This window comes from Cyclopterus lumpus, chromosome 6, assembly GCF_009769545.1.
Source record: "Cyclopterus lumpus isolate fCycLum1 chromosome 6, fCycLum1.pri, whole genome shotgun sequence".
NCBI classification, from domain to species: domain Eukaryota; kingdom Metazoa; phylum Chordata; class Actinopteri; order Perciformes; family Cyclopteridae; genus Cyclopterus; species Cyclopterus lumpus.
In genome coordinates, this window is record NC_046971.1 from 14,449,020 (window position 1) to 14,476,076 (window position 27,057).

General features: G+C 38.3%; 1 protein-coding gene across 1 annotated transcript in view; it reads left to right on the forward strand.

Annotated features, from left to right (window-relative positions):
• Positions 1-6,570: 6,570 nt before the first annotated feature.
• arsa (arylsulfatase A) overlaps positions 6,571-27,057 on the forward strand; it is a 45,697-nt gene continuing 25,210 nt past the window's right edge. The window contains exon 1 of the mRNA XM_034534639.1: positions 6,571-6,652. Within this exon, the coding sequence (XP_034390530.1) occupies positions 6,571-6,652 (82 nt within the window). The remainder of the gene's footprint in view (positions 6,653-27,057) is intronic.

Here is a 27,057-nt window from a genome sequence, read left to right on the forward strand (position 1 = left end):
ATTAGTAATAAAAGCAATGTGAAAAGGTATCCTTAACTAGAAAATACATTTAAACGATTTGACAATGTATTAACAATTTCAAACACTACTTAGGATCTTATTACAAGGGAGCGTCCAGTAATCCATACACACCAGAGGGAGAGGATATAATTAAAGAAAAGATGATTGACAGGAAAGGAAGTTTCCTGATTACAACTGCAGTCCATTACTTTAAGAGGTGATGACCATTCATAAGCTGCCAGTTGACAAGATATATCATATCAAAACATAATCTAGGGATGTATAGGAATTAAAAAATAGCAACAAGAATTTGCCAACCCAGTTGGTACCAGTATGTTACATTTTGTTTCTGATCCCTTGGACTATAACCCAGTGTTCTGGACACTTGCCAGGTGAAAAGGGATGTGAATAGCACTGCTCAGCACATGCATGCCAACTTTCACTTGGTACTTTTGAGCTTAAAATGTATGGGTGTGGCCATGTAGATAAAAAAGTTACGACAGTCTCTTTAGTGATAGCTCTTTGCTGTGGGATTGAGTCAGATGTATTATTCAGTCCTTGTAGCAGCCCCTTTTTTCCCCTCTTTCTCTCTGTCATCTTCACTGATAAAGTTTGGGCGTAAACAGTGTTTCAACTCCAACCCATCCCCATCACGATGAGTAATGGGAAGAGAAGGAAAAAGGGTAGATCATAGCAACTACACATTACTAAAGGGCAGTTCCTAACCAGATGAGGCTGTTTGCTACAAAACGTCTTGGCCTCAGGTCCCGATTTTTTTTCTAGAATGCATTTGTGAAAGGGTATTTTTCGGGGAGTTTTTCCTGATCCGATGTGAGGTCCTGGGACAGGATGTCGTATGTGTACAGATTGTAAAGCCCTCTGAGGCAAATTGTAATTTGGGATTTTGGGGCTATACAAAATAAACTGAATTGAACTGAATTTGGTTATTACAAAGGATATATTGGAGCCCTTTCAACCCTTATATGTATATATGTATATATACACATATATAAGATAAGCGATAAGATGTACTTATTCATCCCCAGGGGGACATTTCTTGATTGATGTATGTATATACATATATATATATGGGTAAATATTTATACCCATACATATATATGCTTCCCATGTCGTGAAATTAGGTATTATATAGAAAACTCAGTGTCAGTTAAACCATCCTGTTATAAATATAATTGCACGATAAATAGTTATTAAATAGTTTTTAATAAATACTTAAATAAATTGTTGCCTTATTTGGACAATCCTAATATACTGTAGATAACAAGTATGAAAGGGCTTTTTGGTGTTCAGGGAGTGGCATTGTTCCAGAAAACTCAACATATTAACGCCACAGTGTCGTTGTACCAATGTCATATTAAAACAGCTGCTGATAAGTGCACCTCATGTTGATTGATCCATGTTAAACTTCAATTGTGCTGCCTGATGTATGAGCAGCATTTAGGTCTTGATGTAAGTGTTGTGCAGTCACACACAAATGCCTACAATGTGGCTTTTTCCTTACGTGTGGCATCTCCCTGAACTGATTTGAACTCTAGATTTACCGGTGATGAATGTCTTCCCACAAGATGCACAACTTGAGATGAATATGATCAACTTCACATTCATAACCTGAAACCCTGCCATTTCTAGTGCTCTCATCAGTTGCCTGATTTAACACAATTAATTTGCATACAAATAGATTCCAGTGAGATCGAGAGGAGGTAAAATATTGAATCACAAAAACTGAGAGGAAGTGAATTACACTGTGCCATGCTGGGTTGACTGGTGTATGAAAACAATAGAATAGTATTCAATGTGACTCTCTCCTTAGTTAAGCAAAAAAGATGTGGCATTTATGTGCTCAAGATCTTAAGGCATCATTAAAGGAGATGGTGCACAGATGGTATCAAGACATCATTTGAAAGGGACAGCCCTTCAGTGCATCCTGAGTTTATTCATGGATGGGGCCTCAATCTATCTGTAATTGTGTGGTTGTGTGTGTGTCAATGGCTTGCCAGTATAAATACTTTTTGAAATGCCTGCTTGCTGCTATTATGTATTTCATCAGATACCATGAAACATTAATCTTTAAATATTTCCCTAGATTTCCGGCTGAATTATAATATTAAAAAAGATACTGGTACCAGTTTTAAAATGCTTTAATGGAGCAGCCCTACTTAATATGCAAGAGTATTTACAACCATGATACCATGAACAGGATATTAGCTGTCACCAATTGTAACACTGCAGATTTTGATCCTAGTTTTTAAATTGGCTTGGCATGTTTTGTACATATTGTCATCTCCACAACGCTTGGGTGTTTGAAAATGAGGTAATAAAAAGATATCCTTGTGAAAACATGGAAGTTATTCTATTTTTAACAACGATTCCTTCTCAACAGACTCATCATGATTTTAGCTATTTAAAAAAATATTGCATGATATCGTACTACATCATTTTTACATCATATATGTATAGCAAACTAAAAGCCTAATCAGCTTAATTTTTAGTATTGTATGTTTCCTTGCTTCTCCCTGTTTCAAGTTAACAAAATGTATTTGTGCAGTGCAGCCAAAACAATCAAAGTATTTTACGTGCTAACCAAAAGATGAGGAAACACAACTTAAAGGAGCATTAATGTTTGAGATCCACTTCTTTGTTACAAGTTGACTAAGGACTGCGATAAAAGAAACTAAATGTTGGATGCCATTTTAGATATTACTTAATATTCATGATGGACACTTATTTCTAGAAGCTTGATAATTAATAGATTAGTTATTGATTTTATGGACCGAGCAATTATTTCTTGACAACCAGCTTAATAACCAATAGATTACCTAATTTTCATCCCTACAAGATAGATCATAATGTTGAGCTCTCGTTTAAGCACTCGTAAAATACATACAGTATACAGTTGATTCATGCTAATATAAATGCACAAACTCAAAGTGGAGTAACGCTATCAATGCTCTAAAACCTTTCCAATCTCTGACATTTAAAAAAAAAAAAAAAAAAAAATCAGGGAAGAAATGTTGTGCGGCTCATTTTATCTCAGAACACCGCTCCCCTCCCCCACGTCTCTCTTTTCTCTTGCTCATCCCCTCCCCACATCCAAAATGTGACTGTTGTCGATGTGTCGTGACTGGCTGCCAAGTGCAGTAATTACAGTACAGCACTAGGAGCTGAGCAATAGAGAGAAGCAGCATATCAAACATGACTGCACAGGGCAACGGGTGTAAAAACTCAGTCGCAGAACTACAGGCTGCTGCATTCCAAACCAGAACTTCATTTCCCCTTATGTATTTACTTAGAGATATCACACAGCCATTAAACAATGGATTTAACAGGTCTGACAATGCCAGTTGGATGAATTTCCTAGTGCACATGTATTAGATGTAGTCCATTGATAAAAAAGATGAGCACTGTGAGACACATAGTGATTTCAGACTCCTACAGGCCCACTTTGTCTTAAAAATGCTGAGCTCTCACACACATACACATGTTGATTTATTCCCTATTACCACGGCAATGACAGAACTGGCAGTGGGCCCAGAGCAGTGGATAGTTTATGATGTTGGGATTAATAGGAGCGGTTAAACATAACTACATTATCAAATGCACCTTAAAGACAATGGTGACATAGTAAAAAGGACTAAGTACAGCACATGCTACTCAGACAGCTTGGGCTGGTGTGGGAGGGCTTACAACATAATGCACAGTCACCGAGATGCCAAACAATTAACTGTTGCTAAAATTACTGAGGAAACAAACCTGACAATTAAGATGTCATCTATAACACTGAGAGGACTTTTACTTTTAGTGCTGCTGGCTTTTCACTAGACACATTATTAGAATAATGGGCTACACTATATATATATAAATCCAGGATATAGTCAAACCATGCACTCCAACCCAATGACTATGCTCTGCTATTTCTAATTTGATTGCTACTCCCTGACTATGAAGGGTGCCTGCCTAATGCTGCTACAAAGTCATGACTGTATACTACCTTGGCTCCAAAATGGTGCAACAAACTCCACATTGGCATCATGACAGCAGCAACTCTAAACATCGTCCACTGCAGAGTGAAAATCTTCTGTTCAGACTGCACCGTGGGTCACAAAATAAAATGTCTCTAAAAACGTGCGCTTTCTCTAAATACAGCACTTGAAGTCGATAGCATATTTGCGTGTAATTTGCGTTGGATAAAAGCATCAGTAAAGTAATGTAAAGACAAGAAGTGACAGTATGGTTGGAATGGCATTATGAGGTAACATGCCTGAAGAAAAACTACACTAACAACTATAAACACATTAGTCGCTTATGATTGTGTGTCGCATCTTTACATGTTTCTTTTCCAAATGGTATTATAAACTAAAGGCCTTCCACTATTGCCTACCAGCCTAAAACTGTGGCATGAATATTAGGAAGTATGGCCATTTATTGGCTACCCTGAAATTCACACACTTATGGATTGTCATTCATTGGCTGCCCCTCGGCTTCATGGCGCCAGATTAACCAAAGAGAGTAATTACTAAGCAGGACTATTGGCAGTTGTTGACACAGAGGTAGGAATGAGGATTTTTGCAGAATAGTGGTGGCTGCAGCAGTATAAAAACATGGAGTTTGGGTTAAGATTATGATGTAGGGCTGGAACCGAGCATGTAACTATTCAGTTATTTGTTCGTAGGGTTGGTGGGTTTTTGTATTCAGATATTCGTTTGTTTCAGATAATGTGACACATTTTTGGTCATAAAGTTAGGGGAAGCCTTTGCTTGTCTGACAATGTAATTGCTTCTTTAACAAAACAAGTCTGTGCTGCATACTAACCGAGAGGTTCACAGAGGTCCCGTGCCCGCTGCAGGTTGAGTCCGCCAGCCCCTGCCTGTCCAAAAAGTTTTATTTGGGCCAGCCCTACTACAGTATGTTACTCATACCCATTCTTTATTGGTATGACATTTCCTTAAGAATGCGTCATTCTCTGACACAATGTTGTCATTCTTAGACATAGTGTCACATGACCAAAAAAGTAATGGAAAAGTCATAGTATGTCGAAAAAAGTAATGGAAGAGTCATGCAAAAGTTATAGTTTAGCAGGTCAAAAAAACAAATAAATTGGGAGTGTTATGTATTTTTCACTCATGCTGAAGAACTTCCACACAGATGGCCACTCACTAAGCCTGTAAGGGATAATGCGATAGTATCTGTATTTTCATTTTTGATCCAATGCATTTTTTGGAGCGTGGGTCATCATCATTACCCAATGCACCTCTTTCCCACACACACACATACAGGCTCCAACATCTGCATATCTCTCTCTTCCGTTTTTAACTTCCTCCTCCTCCTACCATCACACACCATTTTGTCTACTTTCCATCACCTTATATTCTTTGGAAAATGAAGATGCAAGTAAGAGGGGCTGTTACATAAACCTAGTCTCACAAGGGATTAAGAGCACAAGTGGTTGAGATGAATAGTGACTAATGAGTGGCCATGCCAGTCCTCAAATTGACTTTATATAATAATGTATTAATGCTTAATTCCCTTCTCTGGATAATTAACAGATCTACTGTTAGTGTATATAGGGTCATCTTCCCTGGGCTTTAAGAAAAGGAATATGCAGGCATAAGTAGAAACAACAAGGACTAAACTGAAGTTGTTGAAGTCAGTGGATAAACTTCCACTCCTTCTCCCCACAGTATTCAGACATCTTCCCACTGCAGGTTCAAACCATGCCACAGTTACTAATGCTATAGTGTTTTTTCAGTATTAGACCACACACATTCGTAGCTTTTTCATCTGGCATATCAGTCCGTTGTGTCTGCCCTGTATAAACGAGTGTACGCTGCAGTTCAGGAATTATCAAAAGGTCAGAGTCTTATTACATTTACATTAGTTATTTGAGTTCATTATTCTTTGCTGACAATATGCCAGTATTTAAGTGGCATATTTGTTAAAGTAAGAATGAATCAGCAGCTTTATTATGTTCACTACATTTCTGTTGTCTTCCCTTTAGTACCTAAACGTACCGAACTGTGAACCCAAAAACCGAGGAACATACTGAACTGTGAATTGTGTGTACCATTACACTCTGTAATCTTGGGTTGAAAATATTTTCTAGTAATATCTGCAAACAAATGATTCATCGAGAACCTAGGTTCAAGTAAATAGAGTAGATTCAGCAAGTTAATTCCTAAACCTGTTACCACTGATTACATTAAATTACATTTAATTTAGCTGACGCTTTTATTCTAAGCAACTTACATTCATACACCTTGGACACAGCTACGGGGAGAAATTCAGGGTTAAGTATCTTGCTCAAGGACACATCGACTAGGGCTAGCACAGCCGGGGATTGAACCGGCGATCCTATGATTGAAAGACGGACCTGCTAACCACTGATACCACAAGAGTGCTGATTTATACAAGTGTTGAGCCTAAAGCAAAAAACAAAATGGACATTTAACCAAAGAAACAATACAGTCACAAATATGTTTGCGAAATGTACAGTGTTGGAGTAATTCAGAGTTCAAAAGAAGCTACAATTGGTTTATAGTGTAACTGAGAAAAATGTGCACCTTCAGCTTGCTAAAGGCTTTAGAAGATGCGTTCCTGGAGGAACAGCATCCTCAAAAGATGCAACAGCAGGCAGGTACAATGCCTTTCCCTTTTGCACTGGGAGGCCAAAATACAGGCATCTCTCACATGTACATACACATTTCCAATCTGCACTCAAAAACACATGAACATGTTAACCACACTAAACCTCTTCACACAGCTGAGGCTCCCATAAGTGTATGGGAGAAAGTAATTAGAGGGAATAATTCAATGGAGCATATCCTCCCATATGTCCCTCGTTGGTGTCAATACCCTTTGCCGATGGTACTAACCTGTCGCGCTCTTAAACTTAAGGGGGACATTTTGCTGTGTGTGTGTGTAAATATCTTTTTGTGCAAGTATTGCAGACAGCCTGTAAATTCAACGACTTATTGTCGCTGTATTGTAACTTCATGATCAAACCCTTTATAATTACTCACAAAGGAGACCTCTTTACTGTAAGTTATCTGTCCCACAACTGGTAAAACTGAAGAAGCTTGCCAGGTATCAACATATGATTCTGTATATTCATTCTTTGGCCTCTCCTGGATATGAATTTGCCATTAAATGATACATAAAAGCTAGAAAAGAAAGAATAGATGTTCTACAATGCTAACTCGCCTTTATGTAAGGGAACAGTCCCAGATTGAGGTGACAGATTTTGTATAAAAATGTTCTTTAGTGGAATCACTTCTAAGCCTAGAAAGGCTTAGAGGGAGAGGCAAAGAGCGAGAGGAGGATCCGGTGACGAGAAACAGGAAAAATAAAGCAACAGAAAGATCAATCAAGCAGCTTTTCTAAAAAAGTGCCCATGTTTGCCCACAATAAGTGATAACAATGTGGTTTTGAAATATATATATATATATAACTTTATGATAATCCCTGCACTTGAGCAAAGAACAATGATTTTTTGGGTTGATAGTACAAACTTGGTAATGTGGACAGGTATTACATGTCCTGTCCATTCATTGATAGTCATAACAGCTAATCCATTGTATAATACAATACAAGCCATTTCAGATTGTTCAGGTGAAATAGTTTTAGACAGTTCAGCGCTATGCCAGGGCTGTGATGAGAATTAATTCCTATCTGGTAGATTGGTATGCTGGTGTAATCCTCACAGCCCCGTTGGGACAGCACAGACCCCAACTAATGCTCATATACACAGACTAAGTGTGTGGATTTGTTAATCTTGTAAACATCCTTTCACTGCTCTCTCATTAATTCAGCCCAGAGGAGCACAGAAAATGAGAGGTACATTTAGAGAGAGGGAATAAAAGAGAGAGAGAAGCATGCATTTGAAATTGAGTCAATTAACCAGCAGTCTAAAGGCAGGCTTAGCTCTTTCCTCTTTTTTTACCAATATGCTAATGCTAATCAAGCACATTTATTCTCTTAAATGCTGCTGTTGGAACAAATTACCTGGCAAAGGCCTTATAACTGCATTTTATAATTAAAACGTAAAATACTTTGTGTCCATTTGTTTGTGACCTCTTTGTATAAGCAAGTGCACAGATACGCATGCATGAGAAGAGCTGTGGGACCTAAAGCCAATTTCTGATAAAAGGAAAATCATTAAAGGGATAATTCCTAATTTCTTTACATAACTTATTGACTGGCAATGACTTCCATGCACAGACATCAGCAGTCCTGTTGTTTGACGAAAACCATCAAAAACATATACTGTAGGTCACAAAAATGTTTCACAAAAAAATATTTGCCAGTGACCAAAATTGGCAAAAACTGCGTCATATATATGTAAATGCTGGGTACACTACAGTATGACAGTAAGGCAAAAAGTCAACATATTTGTTAATTGAGAAGATGTTACAGTACAAGTAATACAGTATTCATGCGCAGTATGCATACTATGTAAAAGTATACAGGCAACGAGGTGTGACGCTGTTCTCGCGGGGTTGCGTCTGACAGAGAGACCACTCAAATCAGAGCAGACAGACAGATGGTGACTTTACACCGGCATGGGAAAAGAAATGTCTCTTTAACATCAAAACTCAGCACATTACTTTGAAACCAGCTGGCCAGACACGTGGGATCGAGAGTCTGGGGAAGCAGCCAGGCTTTTAAGCAGAGGTCTCGGAGAAATGGCAAACCAGGCAAGGTGGAAAGCAGCAGCCCTTCCATACTCCTTTCTAAGATGTCTGCATAATTATGATCCAATTTGCATGTTTTGGAAGAAAGTGACTCAGACCAATGAAGTGACTCAGACAAATGAATGGCAAGAAGAGCGAGAAGTGTGCAAACAAACATTCAAAACCTAATTCTATATGGGTATTAATAAATGCATCTAATTATTAACACCTATTAGCCTTCCTTTCTCGTTTTCACTCTCCACTTTGGGCCTGGATAGGGCTTTTACATTTCATCTTATCTGCCCTTGTACTCGCTATCTTACTCGCTGCATCCGGGAACTGAAGTGACTTTGCATAATTATTGAATGTAAATGTCAGGTGGTGGTTGGAAAGTGAATAACACTCAGAGGGCTGATGGTGATTCTGATAAAGAGCATGTCCTGCTTGATGCTTTGTGGCAATGGCTGTCATAGTAAGCTAATTGCTGATGTGTTTCAACATGTATCCTTTCTCTGTTTAAGATGCAGAATTCAAATTAAAGTAGTTTATGATTATAATAAATATGAATTCAAACACATTTTTATGAAAACATTTTAATATGCTTGAGTTGGTAAGTTTAATGAAATTCTAATTTCATACTTTTTCAAATTTAAAAACGTATGAATTAATGTTCCCAATTGAGAGTAGCCTACCAAGTAAAATGTGCTTTAGAAATATAGCCAACATAATTGAAAAGAATAATTAACTAATGTAATCATTGAAATGGATAGGATGTACCATGACATAACTGTGGTTAAGCATGTATGTGTTCACTGCCACACAACTGCAGGAAAGGCAAGGTCCTTACTGTTTGACTCATAACATTTCATATACCCTTGCATACTTTAAAAGTTGTGCAAAATGTAGTTACATAGTTATTGTGTGTCTGTTGATCTGAACTTTCATGATCAAAGTGACAAACAGAAGCTTGTTGTTGCAGACAGAGCAAGCTAGCTGAGTGAGCAACTTGTTTCTCATTGCCTCACTAATGCAGCAGTGCTTGTCAATACATATTTCTACAGAGAATAACTGCATGGTGTTGTGTGGCCGTTCTACCGAAGGTGTTGGAGCGTGAGGACAGTGTGGGACAAATAACGCGTGTGCATGTGTGGTTACGTACGTTTGAGGTTAAAATGGCTCAGTTGCCTTGCTCATGTTTTTAAACAATTACAAAACGAATGTCTCTACTGAAATATATAATAACAATTTACTTAATATCCTTAATTTACGCCCGGAGTACATTTCCTGTACAGGAAATAAAGACAAGATCTTTACAACATTTCTTATCCTCCATCTCACCAAGTCTTCCTATCTACCAACCAAAAAGTAGATAAGCAACATGAAACAGACTTGGGTAAAAAAAGGAAAATGAAGTCATCATGCATATTTAACAGGTACATGATAACACTGTCTGAAATGCAAAAGCATTGAGACATCAAGTCAATCACTGCCATTTCGAAACCAGCCATCTAAACAGTTTAACAACAATTGTATGTTTATTTTTCATTATAATTAATCTTTAAACACTTCTGTGCCAATTTCCAATGCTGGTAGGGAGATCCGACAATTTTGCTTGACTTTTTATCGAAGCTGTCTTGTTTAAATCATTATTATTTTGGCTTTAGTCTGGGGTGTTGCCTGTTTAGGTTTTGAGACTATGTATTGCAAATAATATAACAAATATTGTCAGAACAGCTGGTATATAATGATTTTAACAAAGATTTTTTTACTCAAAATATGGAATCCTTTGAGACCCTTTTAGTCTCTCAATTTCCAAAAAGACACTTGAAACAAATTAAGTTTTAAGCAGAATTACATTTCTTCCCTTACTATCTAGCGCTCCTCTTCAGTAGTAGTATACAAGCTGCAGAGCCATGTTCAGTCGACCGACCAGCACCGTGTCTGAAACATGAATGAGCTGCACACAAGTCATCCAGTGTGACTAACAGCCAGTTGCTGATCAGCACTGTCTCCCACCTTTCCTTGTGCACTTGTTTTCTCCTCAGTCTTTCCTATTCAAATTAATTAGAGATTTCTTCATCATAGCATCAATCATATTGTTTTCATAACAAATACGTTACACTCTATTCTACTTTATAATTGTATGTTTTTGAAAAGCTTTCATGTAACCTGCATATAAAAAAAAATACTATTTTTGGATATTCATTAAATCTCCAAAAATGCATGAATTTCTGTGAGAGCATACCTTCGCCACATTTCACTAAAAAGGCAACAGAGCACATAGTACAACGCACTGATGCAAGCATCTTATTACAACACCAAAGATTGACAAAATCCTTCTCTAGAGACACGTACCATGAACCGTGGTCAGTCCTGCTCTGAATGGATAGACTGAGAACTCAGAGGTCTGCCCAGAATTAATGAACAGAAGAACCAAACCTGTCCATGTGTACGGTCTACTGTGGGAATGCAGGATCTAGAGGGAGACACATAACAGTGAGAATTAGCAGAGGTAATAGGATCACGGCTGTCCATCTGGCCTCATCCCAACACATGCCACAGGCTATAAATAACACCTCAATAGCTAATACTGTTAATTTACTAATTCCGTCCCTATTCAGAGACAGTTTGTGTCCTCATGCAACTAAAGGAAAACAAATGGATATGGCTTGTTTTAGGTGACAACTGGAACCCATTTAATTTGATGATTTATGCAAAGAAGCAACAACAACAACTATATTTGAATCTATTTTTTTCACAGAAATAAATGTATAGTTTACTATTTTAAATTGCCATGTGCTTCGTCAAAACAGTAATTAGGGGGAACCTCTTTCCAAAAGAAAGTCAAACTTTTGAAAGTCAAAAAGAAAAAAAACAGGTGAACTTCTGTGGAGAAAAAAGAAATAGGAACAGACTGAGGGGACCTCAAACAGAGAAGTAAAGTGAATATCGGCGCTGCCTTTTAAAAATTAGAAATACTCAATGATATGCAAAAACTGAACAAAAACAAAATGACTATTTTTGACTGTTGAGTCGTATGGGTAAAAACTAACATAGTGTGGGTCCAACGTTATAACTGCAAACAAAACAAAAGTATATGACAAGTGAGTCATCTCCGTCACAGCTGAGCAAACTCCATCTGCTGATAAAGCCTGCGAGATGATGCTAAAAGCCCCAGAAAAAAAAGGTAGTACATGGAGCATATAGATGTGGACTTTTATACCTGATATTGTCATTCAGATTCTCCACATTGTAATTGTACTATAGTGTTGTTATTGTAGTCTTGTCTGTGTATTTGGCATCACTTCTGCCTGTCCTGAGGTTTCTACCTTTTTTTCTTTAAAAGGATTTCTTATAAAGTTTCTCCTTATCCGATCCGAGGATCTAAGGACAGAGTGTGTTGTATGTTGTGCAGATCCTTTAAGACAACGGTGTAATTTTGGACTACAATTTTTCCCTTTATGTAAAGGTAAAGTATCTTTGTTATTACATTTAAAATGGGTACATGTCTCACCAAAATCAATCAGAGGGCTATCACACACAGCAAACAAACAAGACAACCCAAAATGAGTCCTTACTAAGGGTTAGAGGGTTCATTCCAGTTACAATTGCAGGGAGCAAGAGAAATTCCCATCATGACAATATACAGTATCTTCTGCTGAGCAGAAAGGGTATTTTCTAGTGATGTTATGTGCTGTGCCGAGGCTTCGGAGGGTGTGTCAAGTAGTCCAGAAGGTTTTCTGTGAGGCACGTTTTGAAGCTTGTATTGTTTCAGAGCAATGAAGTCATTGATGACACCCAGAGCCAAAACACGTTGAGACATTTTTGTTCCTGAATAAAGACGAATAAAGACTCCCCTCTACATTGCTTTTTTCTAGTTACACAAGCACTTTCATTCACTGACCTCTGCCCCGTTAAACCACTACCATTTTCCAGTTTTAAAAGAGCAATAGTGGCCCTCCTGCCATTATATCATGATCAAATGATTTACCAAAGGCCACGTTGGCTGCATTACTCATTAGACAATTAACCTACTGCCGCAAAAAACAGTAGAATATACCACAGATCATGTGGTTCAGCTCATCTGTAATATCTGCCTGATGTATACTCTTTGGCCAATAGGTGGTTTTGTGTGCACATGAAGCCTCGAGAAAATAACTCTTTTGAAAGGCAATTTGCTGGAAAGCTTCAATGCTTCATGAAGCTTCATCTTGCCATCACCAGTATTTTCTGTACAAATCAGTATGTTTTTGTAGACAGTTCAGTCTCTGTTATTAAAACTTTTCATAGAAATGAAAAAGAAAAAAAAAATTAAAACGTCAAAACACTCTCCTTTTTATCACCCTCATGCATGCCTCGCCTCCGTGTCATCTCCAACGCCGCACACAGATACACAGTTATCTAACCGCAGGTGCACAGTGACCTGATTCAAATCAAATGAATGCTTAAGCAAGTGACTGTCAGTGATCCCTTAGGTCCATCACCTGTTTTAGGTCTATGATAGAGCCTAGACAGGATGAGAGGAAGAGACACAATGAGACAGGCAGAGAGTACTGCTGTGAGAGGCAGCTGATCTGCAATGCTGCCAGAGTCTTTGGTGTCTGTATGTCAAAAGCCAGTGCACTCCATAGGAATACGATAACGAGGGCTGCGCACAGAGGGAATGCAGAATGAGATATCAAACACAGAGGAGAGCTCAGAAAACATAAAGCACGGCACTGAGCGATTTAATAAGACATAGATGGAAAGACTGCCTGCCTACATTGTATTAAAATATTCTTACTAATCTGGGTTGTGATAACACAGAAGCTGGCACAGGACATAACTGATGAATACCATGCCATATATCTGACGTCAGCATATTTTCTGTAACAGTCCTATGATGACGTGCCTTTAGCTGAAGTGTGCTTGGCATTCAGTGGCATTGCCCCGGGATCCCATTCAAACTTTCAAAACCTGTGATTAAAGATACAGTCCCTGATTTTGTTATAGTGATAGATAGTGTTGTCACCATTCCTGCCAGAACACATTTCATTCCTTGGAACTTGATATTGAACTCCATCCAATTCATAAATATTCCACATTGAAATTACATTACTTTATAAGGCAATATATCAGGAAAAAATACCAACAAAAAGCATAAACTGATGATCTGTGGCCAAAGTGTCATAGATAAAAGTACAGAGCAGAGTGTGTCTGCCCTGACCACTCTTTATAATCTAAAATTGCAATACAAATTCATCAATGAAGCTAATATTTGGCAACAACAAAATGTTGTGGAGTGAGATTTGTACAAATACAAGAAGGCCACTTTGTCAATATGAACTGAAAACCGTTGAATGTACTCACTCTTTTGGAAGAGGAGGCTATTTTCAGGGACTTGAAAGCGTTGTGGGCAGTGTATCTCCAACAGGCTTCGTGATGGCTGCAGCTGGTTTGCATATTTGCATCCTGAGCTGAATGAGATGTAAAACATCTGAGGAAATCGCAATCCAAGACCATGAGAATAAAAGCAACTGGTCAAAAATGTAATTTAATAAAAACTTAATATACTTATAATGTGTTGATTTGAAACGATTAATGAAAAGTTCATTTATGCTGACAAAGTATTACTATTAGCCTGCGTATTTATTTATTTTTACTGAGATTTGATGTGACGACTTTCTCTTCTCTCACTCGACATTTCATCACAGAGAAACCAAAATGTGCAAGTTAACTAAGAAACCCTGCTCTCTCTGCCACTTGGTATCAGCAAATACCAGGACCATTGCAATGTTAAACTTAGCCTTCTTGGTACTAACAAAGCTACTCCTGTGTTTGTCGTGACAGAGAGTCTGCTGTACAGGTGTGCTGTTCAAATACTGCACGAGCGTCAATGCCTATGCTAGCTAGCTAGCTAGCGTTCTGTTTCACACTGCATTTTAAAATAATTAATTAATGCTGGTTGTGTGAAAAAAACAATGTGAGAGAAGAAAAAAATGTCTTGAGCATTTACAAAACGCGTTACATTATTAACTACATTAAATTATTAATTACCAGTAACACCGAGCTCCACTATGTCACCTTTAAGTTACCGTTAACGTGGTGGTTAGGTCTAATTCATGTTAACTTTAACTTCATGTTGCCTAGTTAACATTAGTCATAAACCTTATTAGTTTACAGCTGTCATGCGTGTTGCCCTCACGTTAACAGGCGTAATAACGGTATGTATCGCTGGTGCTGTACTTTAAATAACGTTAATATTTACAAATGTTAGCTTGCCTGTGGAAAGGAGACCATTTTCACCCGATAATGCGATGCAGCGTGGGCTCCTCATGATGGAGGTGAGCTAGCAAATGGTCAACTACAGACTGGTATCAAAGTAAAAGTATCCAATGTCATTTCCATTAAACTACTCTGCAAAACGATGGATGTGACTTTTATTTTGAAAACGACCTGCTCAGCGGCAACATACCTACCTACTTGGTTATACATCTGGCCTGAAGTTCTCTAATGAATAGATACAATGTATTGCATGGAAGGCCTACAATAGATTATAATATGTTAAACAATTGTGTGTCTTCAACTTTATGGCAACAATATCGGCAAAGGTCTGGCAAGGGCAAAAAGGAAAAAAGGTTTGACCTGCACAGAGCTCTGACTACAAAGCTGAACACCAGGATTTATTTCACAACACCAGAGTATCTGCTCTGTGATGCTCATGTGACTAATATGAACACTATTATGGAGCCAAATCCAGGCCAATAGTTTTGTTCGTTTGAAAAAAAGATTTTAACCTGAAAATTCAAGTTTTGGTCTTGAACATTGAAAAATTCAACAATGTATTCGAAATAAAAATAACTGTATGAAAAGTTTTGTTGGTGTAAATATAATTAAATATATTATTTCATTTTTCAGTAGCAGATTTTATATTTTGAACTTTCAATCTTTTTACAGTTTCGAATCTTGTTTTTTCAGATTCAAATCTTTTTTTCACTTACAGATCGTTTTTTTTCAGGTTCAGACTTTTGGCAGGGATCTGGCGTGGGGGGCGTGGTTTCAACTACAGGGGCGTGGTATCATGAGTGACAGCTTAACAACAACTGGCTCATCTCGTTCCAGTCCCGACTCTGCTCCCTACACCCTCTCTGGCAGGGCGCGCAAGCAGTAAGGGGAGGGGGGAGGGATACATATACATATATATCTATACATGTATAGATATATATATATATATATATGTATATACATATGTATATACATATATATCTATACATACATACAGTATATATATATATACTCTATAGTGAGAGTATCGGTGACCACGTGTGCATAACGTCAGAGCAAGTCGGGAGCAAGTCGGACACAAATCTAACCAGCATGCATTGCGCAGTGATCGATTCTGCGAGCCTATAATTTCAAGGCAACGTAGTTGAGGCAGGCCCTCCGTCTTTTTTGTTAAGCTGTCACTCATGATACGACGCCCCTGTAGTTGAAACCACGCCCCCCACCCCAGATCCCTGCCAAAAGTCTGAACCTGAAAAAAAAAACCTGTAAGTGAAAAAAAGATCTGAACCTGAAAAAAAGATTTGAACCGGAAAACATAAGATTCGAAATTGTAAAAAAAGATTGAAAGTTGAAAATATAAAATCTGCTACTGAAAAATGAAAAAATATATTTTATTCAACAAAAAAAACAGAACTGAATCTAAATTATATTTAAACCAACAAAACTTTTCATACAGTTATTTTTATTTCGAATACATTGTTGAATTGTTTAATGTTCAAGTTGAAATCTTCTTTTCAAACAAGCAAAACTATTGGCCTGGATTTGGCTCCATATTTCTGCTGCCAGTTTCAAAATCTTGCGGAAAAGCTACACAGTAGATTGAATTTCAATTGAATTTGCTTGCAAATACCTCAGTGTAATGATGTAGCCATGTTCTCCTTAGCATATCAATGGAAACAGTTGAGTCCTACATCCAGATTGTAGCAGCATAAAGTTAGGAAGTTGTCCTCCGCATTCACTATTGCTTTAGCATACTATTTTCCCTGTGGTTGAAGGTAGTTTGCTCTAGGAGACAAATACATACAGTATGATCTTCACCTTAAGAAGTAAAAGAACTGTACATAGTACACCCAAAAGCTCAACTCTTTTATTTCATCCTCTTTAAACATTCTGTCAGATGAAATAGACAAACTTAGAAAAACACAAATGTACTAGGTCCTTAATAAATATTCCAGGGTGCATTGTACTGTATCAAATTGAGTGGCCTGGGGGAAAACAGAAAAGGGTCTAAGTGTTTACAGCATTAGTGAAAAAAGACAGAAAGGGATTGGCAATTCGTCAGGTCGTATACTTACAAGCACCGTCAACCTGTCTTTATGAAAAATTAACTGTGACACTTCTAAAATTGTATGTGTATGAATATACACATTTGTGTGTGTGAATGTGAAAGTGAAAGTGTGCATGTGAGACTATGTGTGTGTTTAACTATGTGTGTTGTATGCCTGAGAGTAACAAACTAAAACAAGTGAACACATGCTGGGTCAGAATATGTATTTTTGCATTTTAATTTGAAGCCAATGTCAGAAAGTCCCAGGTGTCACCTGTGTATAGTTTTATGTATCCATGCCAGGACGAGGATGCTCTGCAGATGATAATAAAAAACATCTATTATGTTCACATGCTTTCAGTGTCAGAGTCACATGACAACAAATTTAAAAACTAAAACTATTCATCTGAAAGGTTTTAATCCTCTGAATTGGCCAGGAATGAAATCCAACCTGAAATTCCAGATGTGGCAATTATTTTACAATGTCAAGTTATTTCTGCACCATCAAAGTCCTCCTAATATAAACTAGTACTCAAGCAGTGAGAAGTATGTTAAGAATATCATCAACAGTGCCACCAAACAATGCACCCTGGCCCACACACCCAGATGGAAAACAATGCCGTTCCTTTACTTCCTGCCTACCAGTGCAGAACAATGAGCCCGAGAGATGTAGACAGAGGGTTATTCTAAGGTCACATAAAGGATGGGCTATACTTTGCTTTTGATCATACTTCTCATTGGGTCTGAAGTCTGCCTGTAATGAGGCTGGCTGTGAGAGAATATGATGTCCTTTAAATGCTATAATGACAAGACGTGTCCGCTCAGATGGCTCATAGCTATTGAAATGATTGAAATGCACTCTGTGTCATATATTAGCTTATCATGCCTTTAGTGCTCAGTTGAACTCTCACTCTGAAAGGCAGCGGAGGGGAGGGGTTGACTCTGCTAACCAGTGGGTTATGGTACATGTAGACAGAAGGCTGTGTGGCCTTGGCTGAAGAACCTCAACAATAGATCTTGGATGTAGAAAACTGGTCCTTTGGTGGCTGCTAAGACCCACAGGACCACTAACACAAACACAGATACAAACCTTCCTCTGTGCCGCCTTGGCAAGAGCAACTCTCGGTGCAATCCCATTGTCCACCTCCACTCCACCCCTCCGCTCCCCTTTCTCTCCTCTCCTCTGTCCTTTCTTTGCCTTCATCTCTCAAGATCTCTGCTGGACTGTTGCCCAGCAAGCAGAAATAGTAAAAGACAGAAAAGTAGTGGAAGCAGTATGAGGAGAAGGTTAGGTGGCTGCAGCGAAAAAGAAGAGAGATGATGGTATGAATATAATGCTGAAAACACACCCTGTAAATGGATGGAGTAAAGATAAGGAAATAATTCAGAATATGGCAACCCGGTAAATTAGTTATCCTATATAACAGCTGCACTTTAGTTAATATGAGTTGAGACAACATAACATTATTAATGGCCTGCAATTTGGAAATCATTTTGTCACTTTCTGTGGAGTATAATTACTGACATCTTTTCTTTTTCTTTTAACAGACCCACACACATGTTCCAAGAAGCTTTAACTGATATAAAGAAAAATGGAGAGAAACTCGGTCCATCGCTCCAAGTTTTCAGGGTTGACTCAGCAAAACAACACAGAATAAATATCCCTTGCCTCACCCTAAAAGACAAGCCATACTAATAATAATAATTAATTTGACCACATACAGTATATTTGAGGCACGTTAACATACAGGTACAATTTTCAAACATTTCAGCAAACCTTTCCAGTTTTATAAAATCTCTCATTACATTGCAGAGACAACAGGTTTCTGTCCTGTGTAATTTAATGGAGGGGCTATCCGTTTCATTATCATTTCGATTATAGATCTGGCCTTTCCCTTTGTACACTGTCAACTGAAATAGGACATGTCATTAGGACTGGGGTACTCCAGCTGTACAGATGTACATTTATGGCAGATTTACATCAGGATTATTGAGGATTATACTCTCTTTGCGTTGTTTTGGAAATGGTCTCTAGATGAGAGTAATGAAGTGGGATCATTGTTATTGATCTGTGAGCAAATGAGTTCTGAGAAGGCTGATGAGTGTCTATAATACGGGATATTGACCAGATGTTGCCAGGCTCAATAACAAGCATATGCAAGTTATCAAGCCACATTGATCACAGTAAGAAAGAAAGCACAATATCACATAACATCCTCTCTCTGTGCAGTTTGTATTCCACACACAGCCACTGAAGAGACAAACAGAGAGAAAGAAATAATGATAGGAGAAAAAGACAGAGAGCGTAAACAGCATGCAGATGAGCAAGAGAAGGGTGGAGAGAGCGAGAGATAGATGACTTGCATCTGGCAGGGGGATATTGATTAATTGTTTGTGAAGAAGGACAAAATTGAACAGATAATGGACAGGAAACCCAAGAATAAAAAGACCAAATATCGAGATGAAAGGATTGCCAGGCTGATAGGGCTCTGATGTGTGCGGCTATGTGGTTGTGGATTGTTAAGAAAAGGTTTATAAATATAAAAAAGTGGATTATATTAAATGTGAGAAAACAACAGAAGGCTTGAGGAACAAGTGTGAGAGAGTGAGAGACTGAGCAGAAAGGAAGTGAGGGTTTGGGGAGGGAAGCATAACGAACCAAATCACAGTTCATCTCCTGGCTTTGCACCAATCCTAATGTCTTTCTCTGTTAATCCATCATCAACTGTTCCCACATCCCTGCTGCCAGGCCGGACTGTGCAAAAGGGTGAATAAACAACCTGATAAATGAAGGTCAGAACTAGACAAAGTACCCACTCTCAAAACTGTTGCTGTGGGGCCACAGGGGCCAGGTAAACCATTGACTGACCTGGGGTGTATGTCGATGTTTAAACAGACACATGTTGTTCCATCTGTGGTGTCTGTTTAGTTCATATTCATATCAGTTGGTTGAATTCATTCATGTAAAAGAGATTTTATTGTGTGTCCGCCTTGTCTCAGATGCGTGCAGTGTCTATATCCAGTTTTGAAGTGTGTTTTTTATAAATTGGACTCTACTTTGTTTCACTGTGTGTGTTTGTGTCTGTGTGTGTGTGTGTGTGTGTGTGTGTGTGTGTGTGTGTGTGTGTGTGTGTGTGTGTGTGTGTGTGTGTGTCTGTGTGTGTGTGTGTGTCGTACAAAAAGATAGATAGCCTGTGCTGCTGTGCGGCTCAGTGTTCATCCATGTGGAACACAGAAACAGTAATCAAACAGAAAGACAAAAACAAGCCACCATGACTACAACCTGAAACACCTGCTATCACACATTTAACTGGGCGGCAGTCTCTAGCCCACCATCAAGGATTTGCTTTGCAAATAGCTGAAACAACCTTGGAATATGGTTAAGGAAACCCTATTTAAGGGGTTGTGGGTTTAGCCAATACCAGAGCTACCCGGCATGAAGAGACTTTTAACAATTCTGAGCTGCATAACAGATGAGATAGACAGATAATATTAAGTGTGGTCCTCTGTCTGCTTTAGTTAATTAAAAATCCACAAAAGTAGAATGCTGAAAAGAATTTAACGTATTATAAATGCTCAATCAGATCCCCACTTATTTATCTTACACGTATTAGGAATGGAATCAAATGATTGTTCAAACATGTGTCGCTTTGTGAAAGGATGTAATTTTGCCTTTCTGACGTCAATTACATTTCATGTCACTTTGTTTCAAATAAATGGAAACTATGAGAAAAGTTGATGGATCATAAAGTGAAACTTAAAAATCTCAAGTGTTAATTGTCTTTTTGTTCCTCCAAATGAGCAGCCCAGATATTCTTTACGCACACACATAAGAAGCAAATCATTGGTTAAAAGGGCAAAATGGAAATGAAGAGAGATCTCCCAAAGCACAAACCCCTCTGAGTCCTATACCTGAGTGAAATTTGGATTTGCATCAGAGCTGATGGAGATAATTATGCATTAGGTTACGAGGTCAACTCTTTTTGAAGGTGCTTACAGATCTTGAATGCAGCATTTACTTCAACAGTGTTCACTGTTGCACTACAATCCCACCACCACCACCACTGGAACATCTGCACTGAACTAACTCGGACACGGCTGTCACCAGAGCCAACACACAAACCTAGTAGGCATGCTAATGCATACTTACCAACAAATTCAAATTCAGTTACATATGCACACATACAGACATGGACACTCTCTCGCCCTCTCTCTCCACAGTACTAATTGCTGATTAGCCTTATCAGCGTCACCAAACCTGAACGCATCACTAAGGGGTAGATTGCAGAGACAACCATACCCAAGAAGATGACAATGGAAACACTGAGTACTCATCATCAGGCATGAAAGCGACTCTGATTACAGTCGATATTAGTCACGATGACTCTGCCTGATTAATTATTTAATATTCAAGTTGATAGTTTTAACTGGGTGCAGCATAATGCTTATTAAATATATTTTATTTGGCTGAAAAGAAGAGTTAACTATAATAGGATTAAATAATGTTCATTGACCATTTTTGATTACAATAGATGTGTTAATACAAATTGCAATTTTGATTTCAGTTTTAATTCATGAATTTGAGTGTAAAATGTGTGTAAGTGTGTTTTGTTCCTCCACTGACAGATTGTTAAACTAGCAGAGCCAATTGAGGTGCTTCATAATTAGCCTCATTAAGCTGAATCCTTGTTTTGTTAATTGACATGAAAACAAACACTTGCTCATGAAAGAGAAAATGCCAATTATCAGCCGACACCTCCCCCTGTTTTCTTTGTCCTGCTTTGTGTGTGTGTGTGTGTGTGTGTGTGTGTGTGTGTGTGTGTGTGTGTGCATGTGTTTGTGTGTGTTTTGTGAATCAGGGCCAACAACTGGATGATTCATTGAATGATTACAGTTTCCTTCCTTGTACCTTGCAACAATTTCTTCAAAACATCAGGAAAGTGTCTTGGGACGGTTTAGTCTTTTAATTAATACATTTATTTGGTATTTTCCCTCTACTGAACAGCTGACAGCAGTGACTAAACCAATACTTGGCTGGACAAGACTCCATGATGGCAAAAGCCTCAGACAGTGAAACGAGCAGAATTGTAAATACAGCACAGTTATATTTTTTACAGTATATCAAAGATACCGACATGAAAATCTTGCTCCACTGAATGCAAGCAAGAGAAGCATGCCTGCTGGTAACCATGGCGACCACACCGCATTTCTGAAAGCGACACAGAAGAAGCTTTTGTCAGACAATTTCACACACACACACACACACACACACACAGGCACAATGGATACCATGCAACTATCAGCAGCACATCGATTTTTGTTGTGATCGCCTTGTGGAACTAAGATGATCACTTGTAGCAGAAATAAACAAGCTTTCAACACTTGTAGTTGCCTTCAACTACCCACATTCACATACACACATACCCATGTGTACACACACGTGTACACACACACACTCACACATTCACATACACACACACCAATGTGTAATGTCTAATGGCTAACAGCAGTGTTTGAGTTGTCGGGATGGTGAGAAATTAACAGGAAAAGAGCAGTGGAGAGAAATTAGATTTTTGTGGGAGATGTTTAATCTCTTTCACACATGGCACCAGATGACAGTACACACACAAACAAACTGACATCACACACACACACACACACACACACACACACACACACACACACACACACACACACACACACACACACACACACACACACACACACACACACACACACACACACACACACATGTACACAGTGGGCAATCTCTTCAAATAGGACAAAACATTCAGTAATTGAACATGGAATGATTTATTATCCATCCACCCGTTTGAGTAAAAAGGTGACTTTATGTACACGTGCAGAAAAATGTGACGTAGCGAGTCACGTTGTACTATCTTGAGTTTGAGTGGCATTTTCTAAGCTCCTCACAAACGAAGCAACCCTTCAGCAATGTCGACGAAGACATACACAGACAAGTACACAGAGACACACACAAAAACAATGACACACACACACACCAAATCCTGGGTGATAACTGGCCAAGGAATGTCTACATTTGTAGAGGATTAACAGAGTGAGAGAGAGAGATCGGCCAGGAATGAGTTTGGATAACCAGCATGTAATAGAGGGGGTTGATGAGACCCATTTATGCATTAATGCCTCTTAAACACATTGTCGAAAATTGGGCTTCTCAAAGACTCATTTGACTAAAATCTCCTTGAGGCGCTAAAAGAAGGTTGAACTGTAGGAAATTGGCTGTGGTGGAAAGTAATTAAGTACATTTGTTTAAATACTGTAACTGCAGTAAGTTACATACTCTACATGGTATGTTACTTTGTACTTTTACTCCACTAATTTAATTTGACTGCTAGTTATTAGTTATCTTTCAGATTAAAAATTGTATCCAAAACATAGAGTAGGATTATTTGATTCAACACAATGTAAAGATTAAACTAACCAATAGGATTAAAATTGCTCCACCTTGATCAAATCCAGTATTACTGTTAACATGTTAACGCATCATTTGTAATAATCCAATATAATATATTGATACTGGATTATATATTGAGTATGTCAGTACATTTTGCGGATACCATTTGAGTATTTTTATATTGTGGTATTGCTAATTTGCTTAATGACTTCTTCCAATCGTGGAAAGTTATGGGAGCAGAACCTTTGCTAAAAGACCATAATATAATGATAACAGAAAAAAATATTAATAATAATAATTGTAGTGGCCATTTGTCCAATAAATCAAAAATAAACATAAATCAAATTGCCACTGACACACCATGGGTTTGTAGTTTACGCAGCCAAAAGAAAGCATTGTTCATTCAGGATTCTGTTTTTCTGATAATTTATTTAACTAAATAAAACCTATCCAGGTGCATGCTGGTCCTGTACCTGCCTACTCCTACATATAACCACAGGTGCTGTTACCCAATTAACGAACAAATGAACAACCAAAAGACTAAATATATCTGGACAACAACAAATAATAATTTAACTAAACAAGAAAAGAAAAACCTATTCTAATATATCAAAACATCTAACCTACATAAGCAATACACCTGAATAAATAAACAATACTACTTGTCAATAAAATAACTGAATACTAATATCAAATGATATCCAATCCTTTAAATGTTACATTCAAAAATTGTCTTAAAGTGTGTCCTAGTAGGTGGTTAAGATGCATACCACCAACCGTTGTTGCATAGCAATCATAGATAAAGTAAAAAACTGTGTTTGAAGTTTAAAGAGATCCCACTAAAGAAAAATGAAGATGAAGCAATACCTACATGGTGCAGTGTGTTACTTGCATGTTGCAATTGTATGGTGCACCATACTGTGCAGTCTGCCACCCTATTCAGTATATACAGTAGAGACAAAGACAAAGTGAGACAGAGGAATAGAATGAGAACGATTTAAGGATTAGGACTCTAGCAGCTTTGGTAATCTTGTTCTGCCAAGTGTTCATCTTTTGTTGCATGTTTGGGGAGATGAATATCAAGCACTGAAAAATCCCAGTAGGTCCTGTTACATAGACAGATATGCCTCTGACTATGTATATGTATCTGTGTATCTGTGTATCTGTGTATCTGTGTGTCTGTGTATCTGTGTGTCTGTGTATCTGTGTGTCTGTGTATCTGTGTGTCTGTGTATCTGTGTGTCTGTGTATCTGTGTGTCTGTGTGTCTGTGTATCTGTGTATCTGTGTGTCTGTGTATCTGTGTATCTGTGTATCTGTGTGTCTGTGTATCTGTGTGTCTGTGTATCTGTGTATCTGTGTGTCTGTGTATCTGTGTATCTGTGTATCTGTGTGTCTGTGTATCTGTGTGTCTGTGTATCTGTGTGTCTGTGTGTCTGTGTATCTGTGTATCTGTGTGTCTGTGTATATGTGTATCTGTGTGTCTGTGTATCTGTGTGTCTGTGTATCGGTGTATCGATGTATCTGTGGGTCTGTGTATCTGTGGGTCTGTGTATCTGTGTATCTGTGTGTCTGTGTATCTGTGTGTCTGTGTGTCTGTGTATCTGTATGTCTGTGTATCTGTGTATCTGTGTGTCTGTGTATCTGTGTATATATGTGTCTGTGTGTCTGTGTATCTGTATGTCTGTGTATCTGTGTATCTGTGTGTCTGTGTATCTGTGTATCTGTGTGTCTGTGTGTCTGTGTATCTGTGTATCTGTGTATCTGTGTGTCTGTGTATCTGTGTATCTGTGTATATGTGTGTCTGTGTGTCTGTGTATCTGTATGTCTGTGTATCTGTGTGTCTGTGTATCTGTGTGTCTGTGTGTCTGTGTATCTGTGTATCTGTGTGTCTGTGTATCTGTGTATCTGTGTATCTGTGTGTCTGTGTGTCTGTGTGTCTGTGTATCTGTATGTCTGTGTATCTGTGTATCTGTGTGTCTGTGTGTCTGTGTATCTGTGTGCCTGTGTATCTGTGTGTCTGTGTGTCTGTGTATCTGTGTGTCTGTGTATCTGTGTGTCTGTGTGTCTGTGTATCTGTGTGTCTGTGTATCTGTGTGTCTGTGTGTCTGTGTATCTGTGTATCTGTGTGTCTGTGTATCTGTGTGTCTGTGTGTCTGTGTATCTGTGTATCTGTGTGTCTGTGTATCTGTGTATCTGTGTGTCTGTGTATCTGTGTATCTGTGTATCTGTGTGTCTGTGTGTCTGTGTATCTGTGTATCTGTGTATCTGTGTATCTGTGTGTCTGTGTATCTGTGTATCTGTGTATCTGTGTATCTGTGTGTCTGTGTATCTGTGTATCTGTGTATCTGTGTATCTGTGTGTCTGTGTGTCTGTGTATCTGTGTATCTGTGTCTGGGCTGGTGGGCTAATATGGCTGTAAAGTGCTACGTGCTCTTATAGCTGTCATGTATTTGCATTGCCATGAGCATTAATGCATGGGTGCTGTTTAAAAAAATGTGTGTGTGCCTGTGTGTTTTCATTTATCCTTTTGATTGTCTATAGAACCCCTATCTGAATCTTCATGCTTGTGAATAATCTTATTAAAGTCAGTGGCCTCAGCAGTCCAGCGCATCAATGACTACAAGTTACCATCCACATTACATAAACTGTACTGATGTAAATTGATGTGTACTTCTGCTTCATATCTTTTTGTGGGGTCTCACTGGGCTTTGATTAGCCTGACAATATAAAAAACCAAGACAAAGCATTCCTCTGATAAAGTAAAATAATACATGGATTATATCAATAATAAGTATTCAGTATTGATAGATTCGGTTGTGCTCATTAAGTAACTCTCACTGTCTTGCTCTAAAAGACAAGACAGTGAGAGACACAATACCTCAAGGTTTGCTCTCTTTCTCTCTCGCCTCTTACTTGCTGCAGAGCTTTCACCAGTTCACTATGGTAACTTAGGTTTCCTGCCAAAATCCCTTCCAATGCACCATATTTGACATTCCACCTTTCTCCATTTCCTTGTTTCCTTCTCCTGTCCATCAGTCTGTCTTCCCATCCGGTTCTCACATCTCTGTGACTCGCCTGGTTGTCAAGAAGTATATCAGCAATCCACCTTAAACTCCAGGGGACATCAGTTGAGCTCAGACAGCCCTCACAGCTCATCTTCCACAACCCTCCACTTACAGGATCTCACAAAGTGAATGGGTTTTTTTGCTTGTTGACTCTTAGTTGTGACACAGAGATTTTTTTTTTCAATAAGTATATGGTTTCAAGCATAATACACATAAAAAATCTGAGGGCAATTTATGTCGCATTTGCACATTGTAAAGTAAAAAAACTAGAAATAGCTCCACTTTTATTTCATGACAAATAAATGGTACTTAACTTTATCAAGAGAAAAGTGGTATTTTACATACACAATGAAACAAACAGATACAAGCATGACTGAACATTTCCTTCTCACATCTCATTTGTATGTGTGAGTGAGTGTGTGTGCTTTTGGAGTTTAATTACCTGTGTTAATATGTGTAATTATGTCAGATGTTTGGGGATTAGAGCTTCAGTCAAAGTTTCATTATGGAGATGTTTCTCTTCACTGGTTTTTCAGGGTTAAGGATTCTTGCAGGT